At 47.4% G+C, this 17631-nt stretch overlaps 8 protein-coding genes across 8 annotated transcripts; 3 read left to right on the top strand and 5 right to left on the bottom strand.

The window, feature by feature from the left end:
• Positions 1-157: 157 nt before the first annotated feature.
• UA08_05789 (hypothetical protein) lies at positions 158-1336 on the bottom strand (the record flags this gene model as incomplete). The annotated part of the gene is made up of 1 exon (XM_020268098.1): positions 158-1336. The coding sequence occupies one exon, from the start codon at positions 1334-1336 to the stop codon at positions 158-160; it is 1179 nt and encodes a 392-aa protein (XP_020119169.1).
• A 709-nt stretch (positions 1337-2045) lies between these two features.
• Positions 2046-5038, top strand: UA08_05788 (hypothetical protein; the record flags this gene model as incomplete). The annotated part of the gene is made up of 2 exons (XM_020268097.1): positions 2046-2313; positions 2379-5038. The coding sequence occupies 2 exons, from the start codon at positions 2046-2048 to the stop codon at positions 5036-5038; spliced, it is 2928 nt and encodes a 975-aa protein (XP_020119167.1).
• A 264-nt stretch (positions 5039-5302) lies between these two features.
• Positions 5303-6124, bottom strand: UA08_05787 (hypothetical protein; the record flags this gene model as incomplete). Its single annotated transcript, XM_020268096.1, has 4 exons — positions 5303-5397; positions 5484-5841; positions 5909-5970; positions 6034-6124. 4 exons carry the CDS (start codon positions 6122-6124, stop codon positions 5303-5305), a joined length of 606 nt encoding a protein of 201 aa, XP_020119166.1.
• Positions 6125-6587: 463 nt separating this feature from the next.
• Positions 6588-7013, top strand: UA08_05786 (hypothetical protein; the record flags this gene model as incomplete). The annotated part of the gene is made up of 2 exons (XM_020268094.1): positions 6588-6836; positions 6918-7013. The coding sequence occupies 2 exons, from the start codon at positions 6588-6590 to the stop codon at positions 7011-7013; spliced, it is 345 nt and encodes a 114-aa protein (XP_020119011.1).
• A 184-nt stretch (positions 7014-7197) lies between these two features.
• On the bottom strand, positions 7198-8188 carry UA08_05785 (54S ribosomal protein L9, mitochondrial; the record flags this gene model as incomplete). Its single annotated transcript, XM_020268093.1, has 2 exons — positions 7198-7310; positions 7390-8188. The coding sequence occupies 2 exons, from the start codon at positions 8186-8188 to the stop codon at positions 7198-7200; spliced, it is 912 nt and encodes a 303-aa protein (XP_020119239.1).
• Positions 8189-8586: 398 nt separating this feature from the next.
• On the top strand, positions 8587-9393 carry UA08_05784 (hypothetical protein; the record flags this gene model as incomplete). Its single annotated transcript, XM_020268092.1, has 2 exons — positions 8587-9157; positions 9236-9393. The coding sequence occupies 2 exons, from the start codon at positions 8587-8589 to the stop codon at positions 9391-9393; spliced, it is 729 nt and encodes a 242-aa protein (XP_020119015.1).
• Positions 9394-10129: 736 nt separating this feature from the next.
• Positions 10130-13953, bottom strand: UA08_05783 (Ankyrin repeat protein nuc-2; the record flags this gene model as incomplete). The annotated part of the gene is made up of 9 exons (XM_020268091.1): positions 10130-10351; positions 10432-10601; positions 10675-12922; positions 12986-13003; positions 13063-13074; positions 13171-13311; positions 13365-13415; positions 13506-13634; positions 13948-13953. 9 exons carry the CDS (start codon positions 13951-13953, stop codon positions 10130-10132), a joined length of 2997 nt encoding a protein of 998 aa, XP_020119016.1.
• A 1819-nt stretch (positions 13954-15772) lies between these two features.
• On the bottom strand, positions 15773-16999 carry UA08_05782 (hypothetical protein; the record flags this gene model as incomplete). The annotated part of the gene is made up of 2 exons (XM_020268090.1): positions 15773-16899; positions 16975-16999. The coding sequence occupies 2 exons, from the start codon at positions 16997-16999 to the stop codon at positions 15773-15775; spliced, it is 1152 nt and encodes a 383-aa protein (XP_020119017.1).
• Between the last annotated feature and the right edge of the window lie 632 nt (positions 17000-17631).

The raw sequence follows: 17631 nt of genomic DNA, 5'->3' as shown, positions 1-17631 counted from the left end.
AAGACTAGCTGCAGCTCCAACGTGCACGACATTAAATCGTACGACTTTAAAAGGACGTTCAAGAATACTCTATAGCTCTATAGAAGAAAAGATTGGATTTACATGCTTGATCATACACAAATACACCCGTAATCTTACAGTCGTTCTTATGCAACATCTATAAAGACGCAGAAATGGCTTCTTCCTGCTTCTTTTCGTCCTCTTCTCCTTGATAGTATCCCAAATATTGGCCCAGATACTCCCCTGCCATACCAAGGGCTATACCGCCGCCGGTCAGCCAACAGCCATTCTTGAACCACCACCAGCAGTTCTTAACATCCTTCAGGCGCACTCTCCAGATCATAACACCCAGAGAGACTATGGCGCTCCCACAAGTACCCGCAAAATATATGGGTCCAGCTCCGGAAGCCCAGCCAGCAAGTGCCAGCAGTGATACCTGGGTGACAGCTAAACCCGAGAGGACTGTCTTGGTGTTGTGTTCGTGGCGCAGAGCGATAGACTTGATTCCAGCAGCCACATCGTCTTTGATGTCCATGTGCGCATATATCATGTCATACAATACCGTCCAGGCCACGCAGCTGGAATAAAGAGCCGCCGCAGTTGCCAGAGCAGCTGGCTCGCTCAGTAGATCCACGCCGAGCGCTGGAAAACCCATCATTGCCCCCCACGAAAAGGTTAGTCCAAGAACAGCCTGCGGATAATTCGTGATTCGCTTGGCTAATGGATAGGTTGCGACAAATAGGAGACTTGGAATCCCGTACCATAAACATTGTAGAGGGAACTGAACAAGTACTGCGAGACCGGCCAGGAGTTGGAACCCGGTGAAGACAACCGCCTTCTGGGGTGTTACTGCGCCTCGTGCAATGGGTCGGAATCGAGTGCGTGTTACGTGAGGATCAAGATCTTTATCCCAAAGATCGTTTATCGTGCAGCCCGCACCTCGCATAATGAGCGCACCGCTGAAAAATAGCCCCGTAGTTGCGAGAATTTCCATGGGTGATGCCATTGGTGTAGCAAGCGGAGCTGCAAGTAATGTTGAGAATAGACACGGAAAGAACAGATAGTAAGTTCCAGTGGGTTTGTCGAGTCGTATCAATTCCGCATATGGTATCCAAGCTTGCGGCAGCGAAGCAATTAGACCCGTCTGCGGAGGGCTATACACTGCTGGCGCAAGCGACGCCTCTGGTTGGGCTGATGAGCCTTGGTGTGAAGACTTATGAAAATTGCGTGCCTGCAAGCTCCCAATGGTGTCTTTCCTGCTAAAATTGGGCACCGAGGAACCCGATGTTCTCGAGTGATACTGGGAAAGTGAACCACTCAGGCGAGTAAGGGCCATTGTGACTGGAAATCTGCTTTGGAAGTGCAAGCCAGCACATCGTTTCGACTGTGATCGAAGTGCCTCTGCAGAATACAGCAAGGAAGCCCTCGCCTTGATGCTCCTGGGCCGCAAGTGCGTTGAAACTGGCATTGTAGCTGTTGTATAAGATAGGAGAAACGGCGTGTTGGGAAAAAGCTGATTGACGTCTTGATTGCCTTCCTCACGAGACGAAGGGGAGCTCAGCTTGTCAATGACATATTCAATTGGCGCATAAAATGCATCCAAATAATCTTTCTCGAGGGACGTTGAAGCTTGAAATTATTTTGGACGAACGGACCCACTCCGGACCGGCATGGATTTGGATTTAGTGCAGCCTCAGGCTTACTTACCATCCATCCCCAGCGCGGATCCTCTCATCGCGACAACTTCCCCAACCTCGCTGCATCCTCCATCCCCCAGGAGTTGATGATGATGATGATCAGTGTACTTCCAGCTTTACTCAGTTGACGCGACTCTCATACAGGTCACAACCCTGTCGAGTACCTTACTGCGCGCATCAACCTGGAAATGCGACTTTGGTTCTGGGGCTTTCTGCCTTCGCTCCTTCGAGTCCCTGCCCGGTCCCTCACTTGCAACTTCGTCGCTCACATGCCTGAAACCACGCATATGTCCTCTGGCTGAACCCACTTCTGGCTATCCGCAGGGAAACTCGCGCATAACCATTATCATGCCGGCCCAAAGACCGCAGGCCGCTTTCGAGCCAATCTCTCCCACCATAGATATCCCTGCATTAGTTGAGACGACACCAAACTTTGAATGGGTTGTTAGGATACACTGCGATGCCATATACGACCAGGGGCTGGATAATTTTGAGAAGCTTATTCGCCTTCATGTCATAAGCGGCGGGAAGCCGTTGGTCGTTGAAGGCTATGATAGTAGATTCGAAAAGTGGATCTTTGCTGAACGGTGGCTCAGGGATAATCACGCAACGAAAAGTAAGAGACCCCATGTTTTGCGACTACGTATCCTTAGCTGAGGCTGACTTGATCTCAAATTCTAGCGGAAAATGCCAGAAATTTGGTAGCAAAGACGAACATCCCTCTGTCAATCGGGCATTATCTCAGCAATATGCCTATGCTGACCGACCAGATTAATGCGCAAAATTACACCGAACCCTCGTGTCAAAGGATATATCTGAAGGATATTGATTGCCCGGATGTCTGGTTCGAGAAATTGAAAGAAATCATACCAAGCTTTTTATTGTACATGAACGAAACAGTCGCCGACTCGGATGCGGCGAGCATGTATCCCGGCTTAAATGCTCACGATCCGAGCCATCAAGTTGCTCAGGACGTTGCAAAAGCTGGTGACTTAATGAGTAGCCTCCCATCCGCAATGCGCGCCGAGAATCTTATGTGTTACATCGGTCACGAAGGAACCTATACTCCTTGCCATCAAGAAATGTGCGCAAGTCTCGGTCATAATATAATGGTGGAAGCCTCGACAGGGCTTTCTGAATATGGAAAACGAACGAAGCCCGGCTCCTCGATTTGGTTCATGACTGAAACCAAGGATCACCACTTGGTTTCTGAATACTGGTCGTCTGTTCTTGGTCATGATATCGATCTTGAAGATCATTTTGCACAGATCAGTGCTTGGAAAGCTGCTCCTTTCAAAACGTATGTGGTTGAGCAGAAAGTAGGCGATTTCATTCTCATACCACCCCTTGCACCCCACCAAGTCTGGAATAGAGGCACCCGAACAATGAAAGTTGCTTGGAATCGTACGACGGTTGAGACGTTGGAATTGGCCCTCGAAGAAGCTCTTCCGCGTGCGAGAAATGTTTGCCGAGATGAACAATACAAAAATAAAGCAATCGTCTTCTATTCCTTGGATAAATACTCAAAGCTACTCCTGGCTGCTGAGAAATACAACGTCCGCAGTCCCAAATCTCGCCAGGTACAAAAGGACTTCAAGAAACTATTCGCCATGTTTACGAAAATCATGCTCTCGGAAAGTTTCTCTCATGAGCTTCCGGAAGAAAAGTCCATTGAGTTCTTGCCGTTTGATAGCAACGTCACGTGCTCTTATTGTCGGTGCAATATTTTCAACCGTTTTCTCACGTGCACCCATTGTGTGGGAAAGTTCATAAATGGTGAAAATGACTGTTACGATGTTTGCATGGAGTGTTATGCCATGGGTAGAAGCTGCGCGTGCATATCAGACCTCCAGTGGGTAGAGCAATTCCGGTGGCCCGAACTGGTCGAGAAACATGAATCATGGGGCAAACAAATCTGCAGGCTTCAGGGTCAGAAAGAGGATAATTATATCTCTCTTACCGAGGAACGACAGCACTTGGGCTACAGGACTCTGGCTGAAGTCTGCCAGCGGGAATTAAAACGAAGACCGTTCGTAGACATCACAAAACAAACTTTTGATGAAAAGGAGATCGATAGCCAGGAAGATGAGGAGGATCAGCAGAGCGCAGATGAGCGACCCGTGAAACGAAGGAAAGTTCATCCGAGAGACAAGTTATCCAAGGAACAGGCGCGGTGTCACATCTGCAAAGCACTGGAGCCGACCTGGAAACTAGCGTCCTGCCGAGAGTGTGGTTTAAATTATTGTTATGGCAGCCTCTTTAGAGCATTTGAAATTAAGCCCCAGGTACCCATGCAAACATATCGTTGGGAATGTCCAAGATGTCAGAAAATTTGCAGCTGCGGTGCATGCCGGCGGAAATTCACTACACAACCCTACGAACCGAAAGGCTTAGCACTAGGACATGACACCAAGAAAATTGCTGATCCGCGAAGTGTTGAGGCTCTAGTGAATTTCAGCCACTCTAACATCGGCTGGCTGAAGAAAGCCGGTGACGGTACAGCCGATTCAACACGGCGGTTACAAAGGCACCAGGAGGAGGCAGAAAGAGCTAAAATGCACGATGCTCTTGCAACTCAAGAGGACGATGGTGATTATGGCCAGCCCATGCATGGTGCAAATGCAGTGGCTTCGGCACCAGCTTATAGCGGTATCCCGATTGACCCAGCACTTGGTGGAATGAACAACCCAGTGTCCAATGGGTTCGATATCTACGATCCTTCTATTCACTTGCCTGAATTGGCCGCAAGAGTGCATCAGCTTAGTCAGTCAAACGCTGAGAACCTGCTACACAGAAGCGAAGAAGAAACTTTGCGAGATGCTGCTGCCATACGATTTGAGTTTCCTCCGGAGAATGCAACCCCTCCTTCAGCAGCTATAGATCTAACGCAGGAAACAAACAATTCTGTTGCCATAGACCGAAGTCTTCTAATAAGCCCCGCCAATGACCACGGTTCTATTTCACATGTGGAAAACGGTAGACCACATGCTCGAAAACAGGGAGAACTTGTACGCTTGAGGCTTGGTCGAGAGCGCATGGAAACCCTGGCGCAGTCACTAAAGGCATTTGTAAAGGGAGCAAGCGGGGTTCGCTCAAGTCTGAACGGTGCACCTATCGTTGTGTCCGATCTCTCATTCCATAACCAATCCCTGCCGACCCCAGAGAACACAAAGAAGAGGAGACGTCGCGGTGAGAAAGATGATGATTTCAAGGGCAGTCGTGGTAAAGGAAGAAAGCAACGCACGTCGGAGACTGATCAGAATTTCGAGAAACCTAGACGAGTCACGAGGGGGATCAATTACTTCGAGGACTCAGATCCAGATCTCTCCGATGGGCTGTGAGCGTAAATACCAGCGATGTTCTGGAAGAGATGACAATTGTTTCACTTCAATGTACCGTACTTTTCTCGATGTTAAATGATATCATCGGCTGATAATACCTCCCAATGTCATTGATATGTAGCAGGACGAACGGACCGATTGCTAGCTTTTTCTAATTCATTACTCCCAACAGTCTTGAAGACGAAAAACGTTTATCGTGATTATAGTACATCAACTAGCTGCTAAATTCAGATTTATAACATTCGCAAAGCACGTAGTGCTCACCTAAGCGCCTTTGTATTCGTACCGAAGTTTCTCGAGTTCTCCAATATCGACTTCAGTTGTAACGCGCCTAGCCAAGAATATTATAGCCAAAAAGACTACGAAGAAACAGCAGACATGTCAGCACATTTGCTAGCTAGATATCGAAGTTGATAGTTCCTGTATCGTTGACAGCGGAGCTTACCAGCAGGAAGAAGATATAACACGCTACCACGTTGCGTATCGACTATACGCAGCAAAGACCCCAAAGCCAGTAGTCCACACAGGGCAGAATTAGCATAAACAAGGCATCTCCTGTTAATCCCGTCCAAGGCTGCTGGGAACCACCTAGGATTCGTCACAGACGGAGGTCGGAGATCGTCGTGCCGCCTATTTGTCCTTGATGGATGGAGGGAACCACTGCTTTGCATGATGTACGCTGTCACCAGAAGAGAAATTATACACACGACATATATCAGTCTTTGCCCGACGGCCACTGATGACGAGACCAGTGCAGGGATATAGGCGATGGCGGCAATGAGCGGGACAACAGTGAATACTGTCTATTTGAACACCATGATTAGAAAACCAAGATCTAGCTTCGCTATACTCAGTTCTTGAAGCACATACGAGGTAGAAACGATTGTCAGTATCGTTTTTCTGGTGTAAATTTTGAATAATGTCATCTTGTTCTATTGCGAGCGAGTATCAGCATCTATCTAGCTAGACCTGTACATGATGCGAGGTTTGCAGACCTTCCTCGTCCAATTCTTGCCTGGCACTGCGATCATGACTCTCGTCTTCATCATCCGGATAGCGAAACGTTCTTCTCAGAGTTGCAGCCATAGTGCAAGGTTGGAATATGAAATACCATGCGGGAGTTTGACATATGATGGGATGGGATGATGGGGATTTGACTTGCAGTTCCGATCCGCAACGCCAAGACCTACATCTCCGTCCGCATGGCCTTAAATTCTTCAATCAATTAACCAACAGTCGAATCTTCACGCCCTCTGCCACCACAACACATCACATCCCGGCCATTCCGGAATACAACATAGAAAACAAATCATAGATGAATTACTCGAGGCTCCTCTTACCCAGGGCATTGGGCAAGTCAGCCCGCGGAGCATCACCACTAAAAAATGCGAGCCCATTTCGACTTCAGCGCCGTTCATTGATTCCTGCACCATCAGCAAACTCTGGTCCGCTTCTAGATCGTCGCGCCGACAGAGAACTACCGAGTCTGGAATCACAGTTTCGATGGACCCGGACGCTGCCTATATTCGCCGTCCTTGTCGGAGCTGCCATGCTTGGAATCTTCAACTACCAGAAATCGTCGTCAAGCGTCGTGAGCAGCACACTCTACGCTTTACGGATGTCAAAGCAAGCTCGCGATATCCTCGGAGATGAAATTTACTTCGCGCACAGAGTTCCTTGGATTAGCGGCACCATGAACCAGCTACACGGGCGAATTGACATATCGTACTGGGTTAAAGGCACAAAATCAAAAGGCAAGATGAGATTTAAGAGTATCCGGCCTGATCGCCTGAGCTATGTGAGTCTACCATAACATACCAATTCTTTTTTTTTTTTCCCTCGAAAATAAAAGTAGCTGATTGTTGTTGTTCCAACTTAGTTCCGTACCGAGGAATGGACTTTGGAGACTGAGGATGGAAGAGTCATACAACTACTCACGCCAGATCAGGACCCATTTGCGGGTTTGTCTGACTAAAGAGAGGATTCTCAGCACATATGCCACATACTCGCGGTCTAAGTTGATTTTTGTGTGTATTGTAACATTAAGGGTAATGAACTGAGAGCATGTTCCAAAAACAAGTTCTTAAAAAAGCCCGACGCCCACCTCAAAAATTTGTATAATAGTACATTTTTATAGACATGAAATTAATAATGGCTTGCTATGATTCTTCAGTCACCGTTTCCAGCTTAGGTTGTGCATCAACTTTTGGCCATGGCTTCTTGAGTGCATCTTGAAGTTTGACAAGACAGCCCTTGGGTCCGCTGACAGAGCCTACAACGGAACACCCATGATTAGTATAAGAGAGCTCTTCCATAAAAACGAGGGGGTGAAAAAAAATTCTCCAACGTACCATTCACAACAATCAAGCCGTTCTCACGATCGACTTGTAAAACCTTCAAGTTCTGCAAAGTATTCTGCACGTTGCCCATATTTCCAGCCATCTTCTTGCCAGGATAAACTCGAGAACCACCTCCTTGACTTGGACCTGCAGAACCCATAGAACGATGGGTTAAACTGACACCGTGGCTCCTATCCTGACCATGGAAACCGTGCCTTTTCATCACACCGGCAAACCCTTTACCTTTCGTATTTGAGCGCGCATCGACAAATTGTCCGACCTGGAACCAATCCGCATGTAAGGTCTCGCCGATCCCAAGCAGCCCAGACTCGTCTCGCACCCGGAACTCATGGACGTATCGTTTGGGGGCAACACCGTTCACCGAAAAATGACCGACAAGCGAATTCGTCAATCGCTCAGGGTTTTTAAACCCGCTTCCTATTTGCACTGCGAAATATCCATGTTTATCCATTGTCTTGTGGGAAACGACTTGGCATCGATCAAGCTGCAGAACGGTGCATGGAGTGCGCTTCCCCGTCTCGGGATCGTATAAACCCGTCATGCCCTTTTTGATGGCCAGCAGACCCGTTCGGAGCGGCATGGTGTCTGCTTTTATTCGGCGTTCCAAGGCGGCTGCCGGTGTGGATTTGAGTACAGGAATATCCGGTCCGGCATTATATCGACTGTGTTTGGGCGGGGTGAGAGACCTGATGCCGAAGAAACGCTTGCTGGTGGTGTCGATGAGAAACTGCGCAGCCCAGCCGGAGCGATTGAGGGACAAGGCCTCGGGGTGCGGGAGCCTAGGAGGCATGTTTTTTTCTTTTTTAGGGAAAAAGATCGCTTCCGGTAGAATAAAAGGATTCAATGATGTGTGTGGTGGGTGTACATCCCAATGGCCAGCAGGTCAGTCAATCAATGGAGAGTGAGTGATAGCGACGCTGGACAAAATAAAATGCGGCCGTTCTTGCTCGAATACGGTTTAGTCCGGACATTAGCGTGTGGTATTGTATTATTGGTATTGATGTCGTTAAATTACACACTCTGCGGACTGGCCGGCCGGCGTTCGGAGGTTCGTTCTTTCAAAAATAATTCTTGGAGAATCGAGAAGAACCGCAAAGTTGAACCAATCGATTGTCGACTGCAGTCATTTATTCTATTTACGTATAATACTCAACATCTTTAATTGCTAATACCCCGCACATCCAAAACATGCCGCCGGTTCCTGCATCCATACCGCGACTGTTGCAACGACAGGCGCAGTCAATCCTACAGACGAACAGCCCTTCCCTAGCTCTAATCCGTTCTCTGCGACAACCATCGCAGCAGACGCGCACGATTCTGTCACAGCAGTGCTCTCGGTCAACAAGAACAGGCGGTCAGGTCAGGGCGCAACGGCCTTCGAGATACGTCAACAGGCCGCATAATCAGCCAAAAAACACTTTCTTCCAACAACGCTTTTCATCAACGAGTGCGAATGCGAGCAGCCAGCAGACCCAAACACAACCACAGTCCCTTTCGCAGCGCCTAAAAAATCTCACTCGCGAATACGGCTGGTCGGCGCTAGGCGTTTATTTGACGCTTTCAGCGCTGGATTTTCCTTTCTGTTTTGCGGCAGTTAGGCTACTGGGTGTTGAGCGGATTGGGCATTATGAGCATCTGATCATTGAGAAGGTTAAACAACTCTACTATTCTGTGGTACCTCTTGAAAGACATACGGAAGGGGAAATTGAGGGTCGGCAGCAGCATGCGGAGGGTGAACATATTACCGACGAAGGAGCCAGTACGTTTCTCCCTATGTCAGTATAACAATAACAAATAAAGACTAACAAAACCCCCCCTTCTTTTTTTCTGCTTCCAGGCATATGGACTCAACTCGCCTTAGCATACGCAATTCACAAGAGCTTGCTCATCTTTATCCGAGTGCCGCTCACCGTCGCTGTGACTCCCAAGGTCGTTAAAACCCTAAGAAGTTGGGGATGGAATATTGGCAAAAAAACTCCTAAGAATCCCAACTGAGACAGACAGCCTTGCAGGCACTTAGCTAGCCAGCCAGCCAGCTCCGGTGTTCCATTGCATTACACACCAATCTCCCGATCTGTCCAGTCTGTCCACCTTTTTGAATTCACTTTTTTTTTTGATTGCTTGATAAAATCATGCCATTCTTTCCAGCCAGCCTACTTCAAATGTATCATCACCCACTCCACTATTTTGCGTCAACTTTTTTTTTTTCACGCCACTACAACCCAAAACAGTCCTAAGGGCATGGCAAGCAGTCTCGTTGCGGTCTTGGGCTTTGTTGTATACTATTATAATACATAGATGAAAGAATTATATTGAATATTAATATCAACATAACGGAGTTAAAAAGAGGAGAGGGCATGAACGTGGAAGGTTTGATATATCATCTATTGTTAGCTAGTTACTTGACAAAAGTAGTATTTACACATCAATTTTTTGCTTTCCTTCCTGACGCGAAATGCTTCCTAGTACAGAGAAAAGAAGGAAAGGAAATCTGAACTATTTAAATATAAACGAAAATTTCATCACAATTTCTATGGCCTCATGATTTTACGCAGAGCTATTGGAGAAATATGCGAGGGGCTAACCACGTCTCGACTTCATCTATCAAAAAATAGTAACAGGTATCCAAAGCGAAGTAAAAAAAAAAAAAAAAAGGAGGCATAACTCGTTTCCTATTCCTACCCCGCTCCTTCTTCATGTTTGCCCTTCCATGTCCTCTTTCTGTCGTTAATCACATGTCGATACTTTCGTTGAAACGGAGCACTCCGGAAGATTTCATTACACCGTTAACGCCATCTGGCGTTCTATATGCCCACTCTGTGGCTGCTCTGATAGTATTGGTCTTCGACGGAGGATCGTCGATGATATTTGTTGAAGCTGTTTCCTCGGATGTGTCAGCTATCAATACCAGACCCTGTTCTTTGATCGTCTCGATGAGAGCAGGCATGACGTTCTAGACCAAGAATACGTATTAGTCACGAGTTTCCGGGTTGAAAATAAGCAATGGCAAACAAAATATATAGATAAACATACCAATAGACTTGACCGGCAGATCAGACCCATGAAATTATTGGACTGGGCTATACGCGCAGCTTCTTTGATAGACGTGGATGCATGACCGCTTGACTGGATTGCCGAGCTGATGTTGAATTCTCGAGTAAAATCTCCAATCTGTCCCAGGTCATTGCATAAAAGGACGGGATCTATAATCACGATCAAGATAAGTACGAGCCACAGAAATACATCAAGTGTCAAAAGGTATAGGGGCTCGCTTACAGTTTGGTTGTTTCCAGTTCAAGGCAGTGCAGATGTTGGGATTATACGAAGTGAAAACAATGGAGCGCATGAAATCTGGACTTTTCTCGCGCGAGGCTCTGGCGTGATCGAAAACAACATGAAGAATGCAGTCCGCAAAGTTGTTGATATCTGCCAAGGAGGCCAGGCCGAGGGCTTTTTCTTCCGCAGACGACGGATAGAGAACGGAAAGATTCACGTGGATGCTGGTAGGGAGATGTAAGAGAACATCTTGTAGAGACAAGAAGGATGTTGCAAGTTGTTTGTGGACAATAGCGATGTCACTGGGTGTTTTGGTGTGCAAACTTTCGAGTATTGCCGAAGAGTCAACGCCTTGTTCACGGGCGATGGTTGAGAATTGTTCAAAGGTGATTGTGCAAATGGGCACATCAATACCGTGGTGGTTGATAGAGAATTGCGGGTACAGTACAGGTTTCTTGTCCTTTGTGAGCTGCAAAAAGAGTTGCACATAGTCTCCAGACAGACTTGAGCCTGTAATCAACCCGTTATGGTCCGTATCAATGGCGTTGGTTGCTTTCCAATAGGTAGCAAAGTGTGTAATTTCCAGTGGGTCTCCGTAGTATGGTTTTATGACCTGGAAGTTGAAGCGGATCTGACCTATTGAACGTAACCTTGGGTCGAACAATGGCAATGAGCAGTTTCCTGCACTCGAATTCTCGGCAGCAAAGAGTGATGGTAGAGCCACGGTCTTTGCTATTACTTTAGAACCAAATGTGGGGAAGATCTCGAATTCTATAACAAAATTGTCCAAGGAATCGACTTGGAAGGTAACAATTCGTGAATCTTCCTGAACTGGAAGCATAATGGTGCGCGGAATCACATCCGACAGTTTGGATGAAATTGTTAGACGGGAAGCGGGATGACGCCCGGTCTGGTCGAACATAATCGGCCCCCGATTCGACAAGTCGAAATAGAGCTGAACAAAAGCTTTTGTATCCAGAAAGTTATGTCCGTATCGTCTTAACGGGATGATAGGAGGAGGTAATTCGAGATCAGGAATGCCATCAGCGGCTTCAGTGCTCAATGCGGATGGAGCGGTGTCAGTGCGGAAGCCATCGTACCCAATGGCCGTACCGCCCATTGGCAGCGCTACTTGAGGGCTAACAAGAGGACGGTGAGGTAATGATTGATCCTGCTTAGACCAAAGAAGGGCCATACATTCAAGATGCCCTTCCCACGCAGCGTAGTACATCGCCGAAAGCCCCTTTTCATCCAAAACTGATGTATCCACACCAAGATCGAGAAGGCTACGCAAACAGCTCACGCAACCTTCACTGGCAGCATGAAATAATGGAGTCCACTGGTATAACTTATCATTCTGATTCAAGTCCGCGCCGTGGTCTTTAAGTAACGATAAAAGCTCTGGCGCTCGACCTGAGCGAGCGACAAGGTGTTGAGGGTAGAGGCCTTCGGCATCTGGAAGCAGAGAAGCCCCTTTCTGCAACAACAAGTTGGCGATGGAAACCGTTCCATGTTGGCAGGCCATATTCAGAGGAATATGATCAGCCTCAGAAATGGGTTCAATTCTTGCTTTGTTATTTATAAGTTGCTCTGCACATGCAAATTTATTCCGCACGATGCTGTGGATAAGGGGCGTGAAGTTGTCATGGTCAAGACTGTTCACCGTATCGGGCCCGGCAATGAGAAGTTTGCGAGCCATTTCGACACGTCCATACATACAAGCGTAGTGAAGGGGAATCCTTCCGTAAACGTCGGGCCTTGAAATGTCGACACCATTTGAAAGTCCGGCCTCGAAGACAAACGTCTGGTCTGAGATTGCTGCCTCGTGAAGACAGTTTCGTCCGTTGATGTCATCTTCAGCATGCAAATCCACTAGACCACTTTCGAGTATAACTCCTAGAATATCGTTTGGCACTTCGTTGAGGGCGGCTAAGAACAAACGTGTAGTGCGTTCACGAGCATCAGAAGTAGCTCGAACCTTTGTGACCCATTCTTCTAATGCACTCAGGTTCCCTGCAGCCGCGATGTGGACGACCTGAAGATCTGATTCATCATCTTCACTCGGATACCCGGTTTCTGTTCGTTCAGTTGACCGAGCAACGTCAAATCGAATATTCTCTCCCTCGGCCCACGCTTCCAAATCCAAGCGCACAGTGGTCGCTCTGTCCGATAGGTCACGCAGAACTTCTCTGTTGAAACATGGTTGAACTTCAACGGCGCGTTGGAGGTAGAGCTCTTTCATTCGAGACTGAAGAGCACGCAAGTTAGCTTTTCAAAATGATACAACATCTAGATAAACTCCGCCCCGCACCTTTGACGTTTTATCCCACTGCAAAAACAGTCAGTCAGTCATATACTAAAATAGCCCGTAGAAATATAACGACGAACCTTCTTGAGTATCTTTGAAACTGCAGTCTCATTCACTTCAACGAATTGCTGTTTACCCCCTCGGCGTTAGAATGAGTAAGGTAAGATCGCAAGAACTACCAGCCTCACCTGCAGCTTATTCAAATCACTGTCGAATTGCAGAAACCCTTCAAACAGAGAGACGAAATATGTGGGCGCTTTGGAGTCTCCATGGGTGCGAGTCTGGACAACACGTTTCTTGTCGAGTAGTGTCTTTAACCGGGTTGAAAACTGCAGTGAATCTTAAGCAGTAATTCACTTTTAAAGAAACGATGCAGCCGTACCTCTGACTCTTTTTGCAAATAGAATGCATTTACTTTTTCAATCTCGCGCTCCTATGTCCCAAGGTAAGTATATGTCGGGAAAAAAAAAGAAAAAAAAAAAAAGAAGAGGTGCTGCTACGGAGCGATGATATATTAACATACCAAACGAAAGAAGAACACTTCTTTATTAGCACGCAGGGCAGATTGGGGATCAAGATCGGCTAGTGACACAGGAGGAGGAGGAGCACCTTGTGCCGAGATCGTTGGCGTAGCGCTGAGATGTTTGATAAGCTAAAAATTACAGCCCAACAGAAGTTAGTGAAGAACTCAATCAGTGAAGAAATGGACTTTGCCGGAATTTTCCAACCTTCTTCAAAGCTTTGTAATTGACGAAACTAGCCGCATATTCGGGAAGATCGAGTTGTCTGCGTTGGATCTGTTTTCCAAACTTCCTTCATGATTGTTAGCCATAAGAAAGGTAGATCGGACTCCGAAATAGAATCGGGTCGCAAAGACAAAGCGAGTTCTCTTTCGTTTCGTCGAAAGAGTTTTTATAAAATTCATAACAAGACGAATCGACCCTGTCGGAGCGGCCAAAATATACGTACATCTTGTAATGTTGGGCGCGGCAACGTCCAATGGTACACGGTAAACGTATGTAGGGTTCTCGAGAGTTGGAACTGACTTGAATGGAAAGCGACTGTCTATAAGTCTTTCACGATAGAAATGCAACCATCAGCCCTACCGCCAGAGATATATAGATATGGATATGGAAAATCGTACCACGAATAAAATTTGAGATGACAGCCCGATATAAAAAAAAGCGTTTTTCTTATGTAGACATGGCGACCCAAAGGATAAGCTAGCCTGACACCTGATGAATGCAAGAGTGACCTAGGGCTTGGTCTTTTTTCCTATTACTGTTATTGTGATCCCAGGAGAAGTAATCGACGATAGCAATGACAGGATAGCTTTGCTTGTTCGGTCCTAGTAGGTCCGTTGTTGCCTCCAGCGAAGATCAAGCTAAAGTTGGGCCAGCCGGTCGAGGGTGTCACTGCCACCCGGTATGACTTCCTATGTGCATGGGTTAGATTCGGGCCTGGTGTTACATGCAACTAGGGAAGTCTGGCAAGGATGGCACGTATGGATCCTTCTCTCTGAGTGGTCCAAGAGATGGTACTCACTTCTGCAAAGGCAGGAAGCAGCGAATCGAGTGCGAAGAAATGGGCTGATTGATAAACCGATTGACTGATTGATAGCAGCAACGAGCGAGCGATGGTCACACGCAATGCATGAGTTGTCAAGCGGAAGAAGACGAAAGAGGAGGACGAGGAGTTGCAGTTCCACTGGCTGTGGAAGCGAGGGGGTTGTTTGTACGTCGCGGCTGCTGCTGCGATGGGCAAAACGGCTCCAGCTCGCTCTTTCCTTCTGCTGGCCGTTCCGTTCGTTCCTTCCCCTCGCGGTGGGGATGCAATGGGATGCCTCAGGAACGTTCAGTGCGGGGCACACAAGCTAAAAGGGCGAAGTGCCTCTGCTAAACAGGACAAGCTTGCTTCATGTCGCGCAACGAAAAGAACGTACAGAGAGAGAAGGTGCCGAAGTACTTTGACGCGCAGAGCACCTCTGCGCTGCTGATTGGCTGCTGCGCGGTGGAGAGCACCCTGCAGCAGCTGGCCTGGCCAATCGCAGGCGGGGGCGACAGCACGTTTTCGGCTCCATCGCTCGATGGGCTACGGCTGGCGCTAGTCCCAGAGAGGTTTGGCGCCGCATATTTCGAGTCTAGTCAACTTATGGCTAAGTTACTGTCTATATGCAACAGAGTCATGCATTATTTTTTATTCTTGATGGATTGACTATTGCCAGAGAGACATTCACCCAAGCTTCGCGTCCTGTCCTTGCGCGACATATCGACCTGCACGAACATCTCGAGCAGAGAGCAAGACGGAAACGAGAACAGACAAAAAAACAAATTGTTGGAAAGTCAAGTGAATGCAAAACAATAAGTCCTGAATGAAAAGAAATATCTTGAATGTGGGCTATACAGAAGAGAGACAAGCGATCGCTTTTTGTAAGGATGAAGAAGAAAGCATCAGTCACGAGGGAAGCAAAAAAAAAAAAAAAAAAAAAAAAAAAAAAAAAAAGAAGGGGGGGCATTGTCTAAGGATCAATGAAAGGAGATTGGTGAATACGTGTCGGACAAGCTATAATCAAGAAATCAAGAAGAATATGTTCACAATTACAAAACAAGAACACGCATCCATTGATCCAAAGAGAAACGATGGAAGGAAAAAAAAAAATAACGTCACCTGAAGCGAATGTGGATAGAAATATTACAGTCCGAAGATGTATGGTGTATGATTTATGCAAGCAGAAGTGAAATCCAGACAATCAACACGTATATAAAACAACAAGTGCCTGGCCGTCAAGGCTTAAAAATTCTGAGCGATGCCGGCATTGCCTTGCTGCGGATAGACGCCCGGGTTTTCAATGCGAGTATTTCGTCGTGCTTGGACATCTCGGATCACTGGTCCCCCCATACCGTAAGCGGGATCGCCGTAGGGTGTTTGTGAGTTGTGAATGTCATGATAGTACGGATTGCCCTCGTCATAATATTGATTCGGTACTGAGCCGCCCATGTGCATATCCTCTGACCCTTCAGAATGAACGCCCGCTGAATAAGCCGAAGAGGCATTGGACGTGCCACGACGAATATCGCTATTCTGTGCTCCGGCTACTGCGGCTCCCATGGCGCCTGCTTCGCCAGACTCGGGCCTCATAGAACCTTCATTATACTGCATCGCACTAGTTTCTGATAGGGGGATGCTGGATAGATTCGTCGACGGCTTGCGAGGATGAGAAGTCGTTCCCCAGCCCCTATACCCGGAGCTGCCATCCTGGGAACCGCCGTATGAGTTGCCCATGGCGGCACCTCCTGCTGCGACGCCCGCAAGGCTTGAGTCGTTATTCGGATTGAATCCATACTCCTCCACTTCCTTCCGCCTTTCCTCCTCTGCCAGCTTATTGGCTTTGCGTCTTCTCCACCACCATAGCAGAACACAAATAATAATGGCAACTGATGCGACAGGGACCACAACCGCTACTGCAATGGTACCTCCCGCTGAAAGTCCACCGGAGCCTGAGGAGCCAGAGCCTGTATGTGTCGGTGCGGCAGTCCCGGTAGATGAGGAGCTGGTAGTAGAGGAAGACAAGTCTGAAGTCGATGATGTCTGAGGGGACGTCGAAGTCGAGGTGACATATACGGTGGTCTGTCCAATCGACGTAGTAGGATCTGACGAGGTCGTTGAGGTGGAAGAGATACTTGAAGTAGTGCTAGATGTCGTTGATGACGAGCTGCTTGTTGTTGATGATGATGACGAGCTTGTTGACGTCGGCAGCAATGAGGTCGTACTCGAGCTGGATGATGTTGATGATGATGATGAAAACGAAGATGTCGAACTAGTAGAAGAAGTCGAAGTTGAGGTTGGAAGAGATGAAGTAGTAGATGAAGAACTGCTAGATGAGCTGATTGATGAGGATGTGGCCGTTGGGACGGCAGCTGGTCATAGACAATGAATCACGTTAGCGGTTGTTTGATAGTGCAGCTTGGCTTTTGAATCTAGCGTCTTCTTACCAGTAGAGCCAGGTGATGAAGCCATCTTGAGAGTTTTGACTCAGCCCACTGATATCACGATATAAGATTTCTTTGTCGCAAGATGATCGGTCCTGGAAAGTGGCACTCGGTCGAGGTCGGGACGTATGACTTTAGCGGAAAAGAAATAAACGACAGTCTTTACTCTCTACACGCAGATAGGGAATAGAAAAGAAAAGGCCTTTTCGCAGCTCAACAGTGAGCGACAATGTTGTGGAAAGTGGTAGACAAATGCCGCAACCGGCTAGATCTTGTGCCGCGCAGGTTGTATGAATCAGGCCTATCTCACTATGCGAGGATGCGTGGAAGAGGAATCCAAAAACCCCCCCGATGTCTATATTCGCTTTTGAGAGCTTTCGTGTGGCGTGTTTTGATGAAAATCCTGCTTTTGTTCGATCGGAGCTGAGAAAGTGCTTGCGACGAGACCAATCAACGATACGCTGGTGGTTGATTTTAGGGGGGGGGGCCGGGAACTTGTCTTCGCCGGAAAGTGTGGGAAAGGAAAAAGAAGATTCAAAAACGTAAAAAAGCAGTATAGATATTATACATAGGAGAGAAACCAGACAATGTCAAAAGCCCCCCCTCTCTGTCCTCATGGGAAAACGAAGGTGTTGAATGATGAGCAACTATTCAGAGAGA

The sequence above is a fragment of the Talaromyces atroroseus genome, assembly GCF_001907595.1.
Source record: "Talaromyces atroroseus strain IBT 11181 chromosome Unknown scaffold_7, whole genome shotgun sequence".
Lineage (NCBI taxonomy): Eukaryota > Fungi > Ascomycota > Eurotiomycetes > Eurotiales > Trichocomaceae > Talaromyces > Talaromyces atroroseus.
This window is presented reverse-complemented; position numbering and strand designations above follow the sequence as displayed.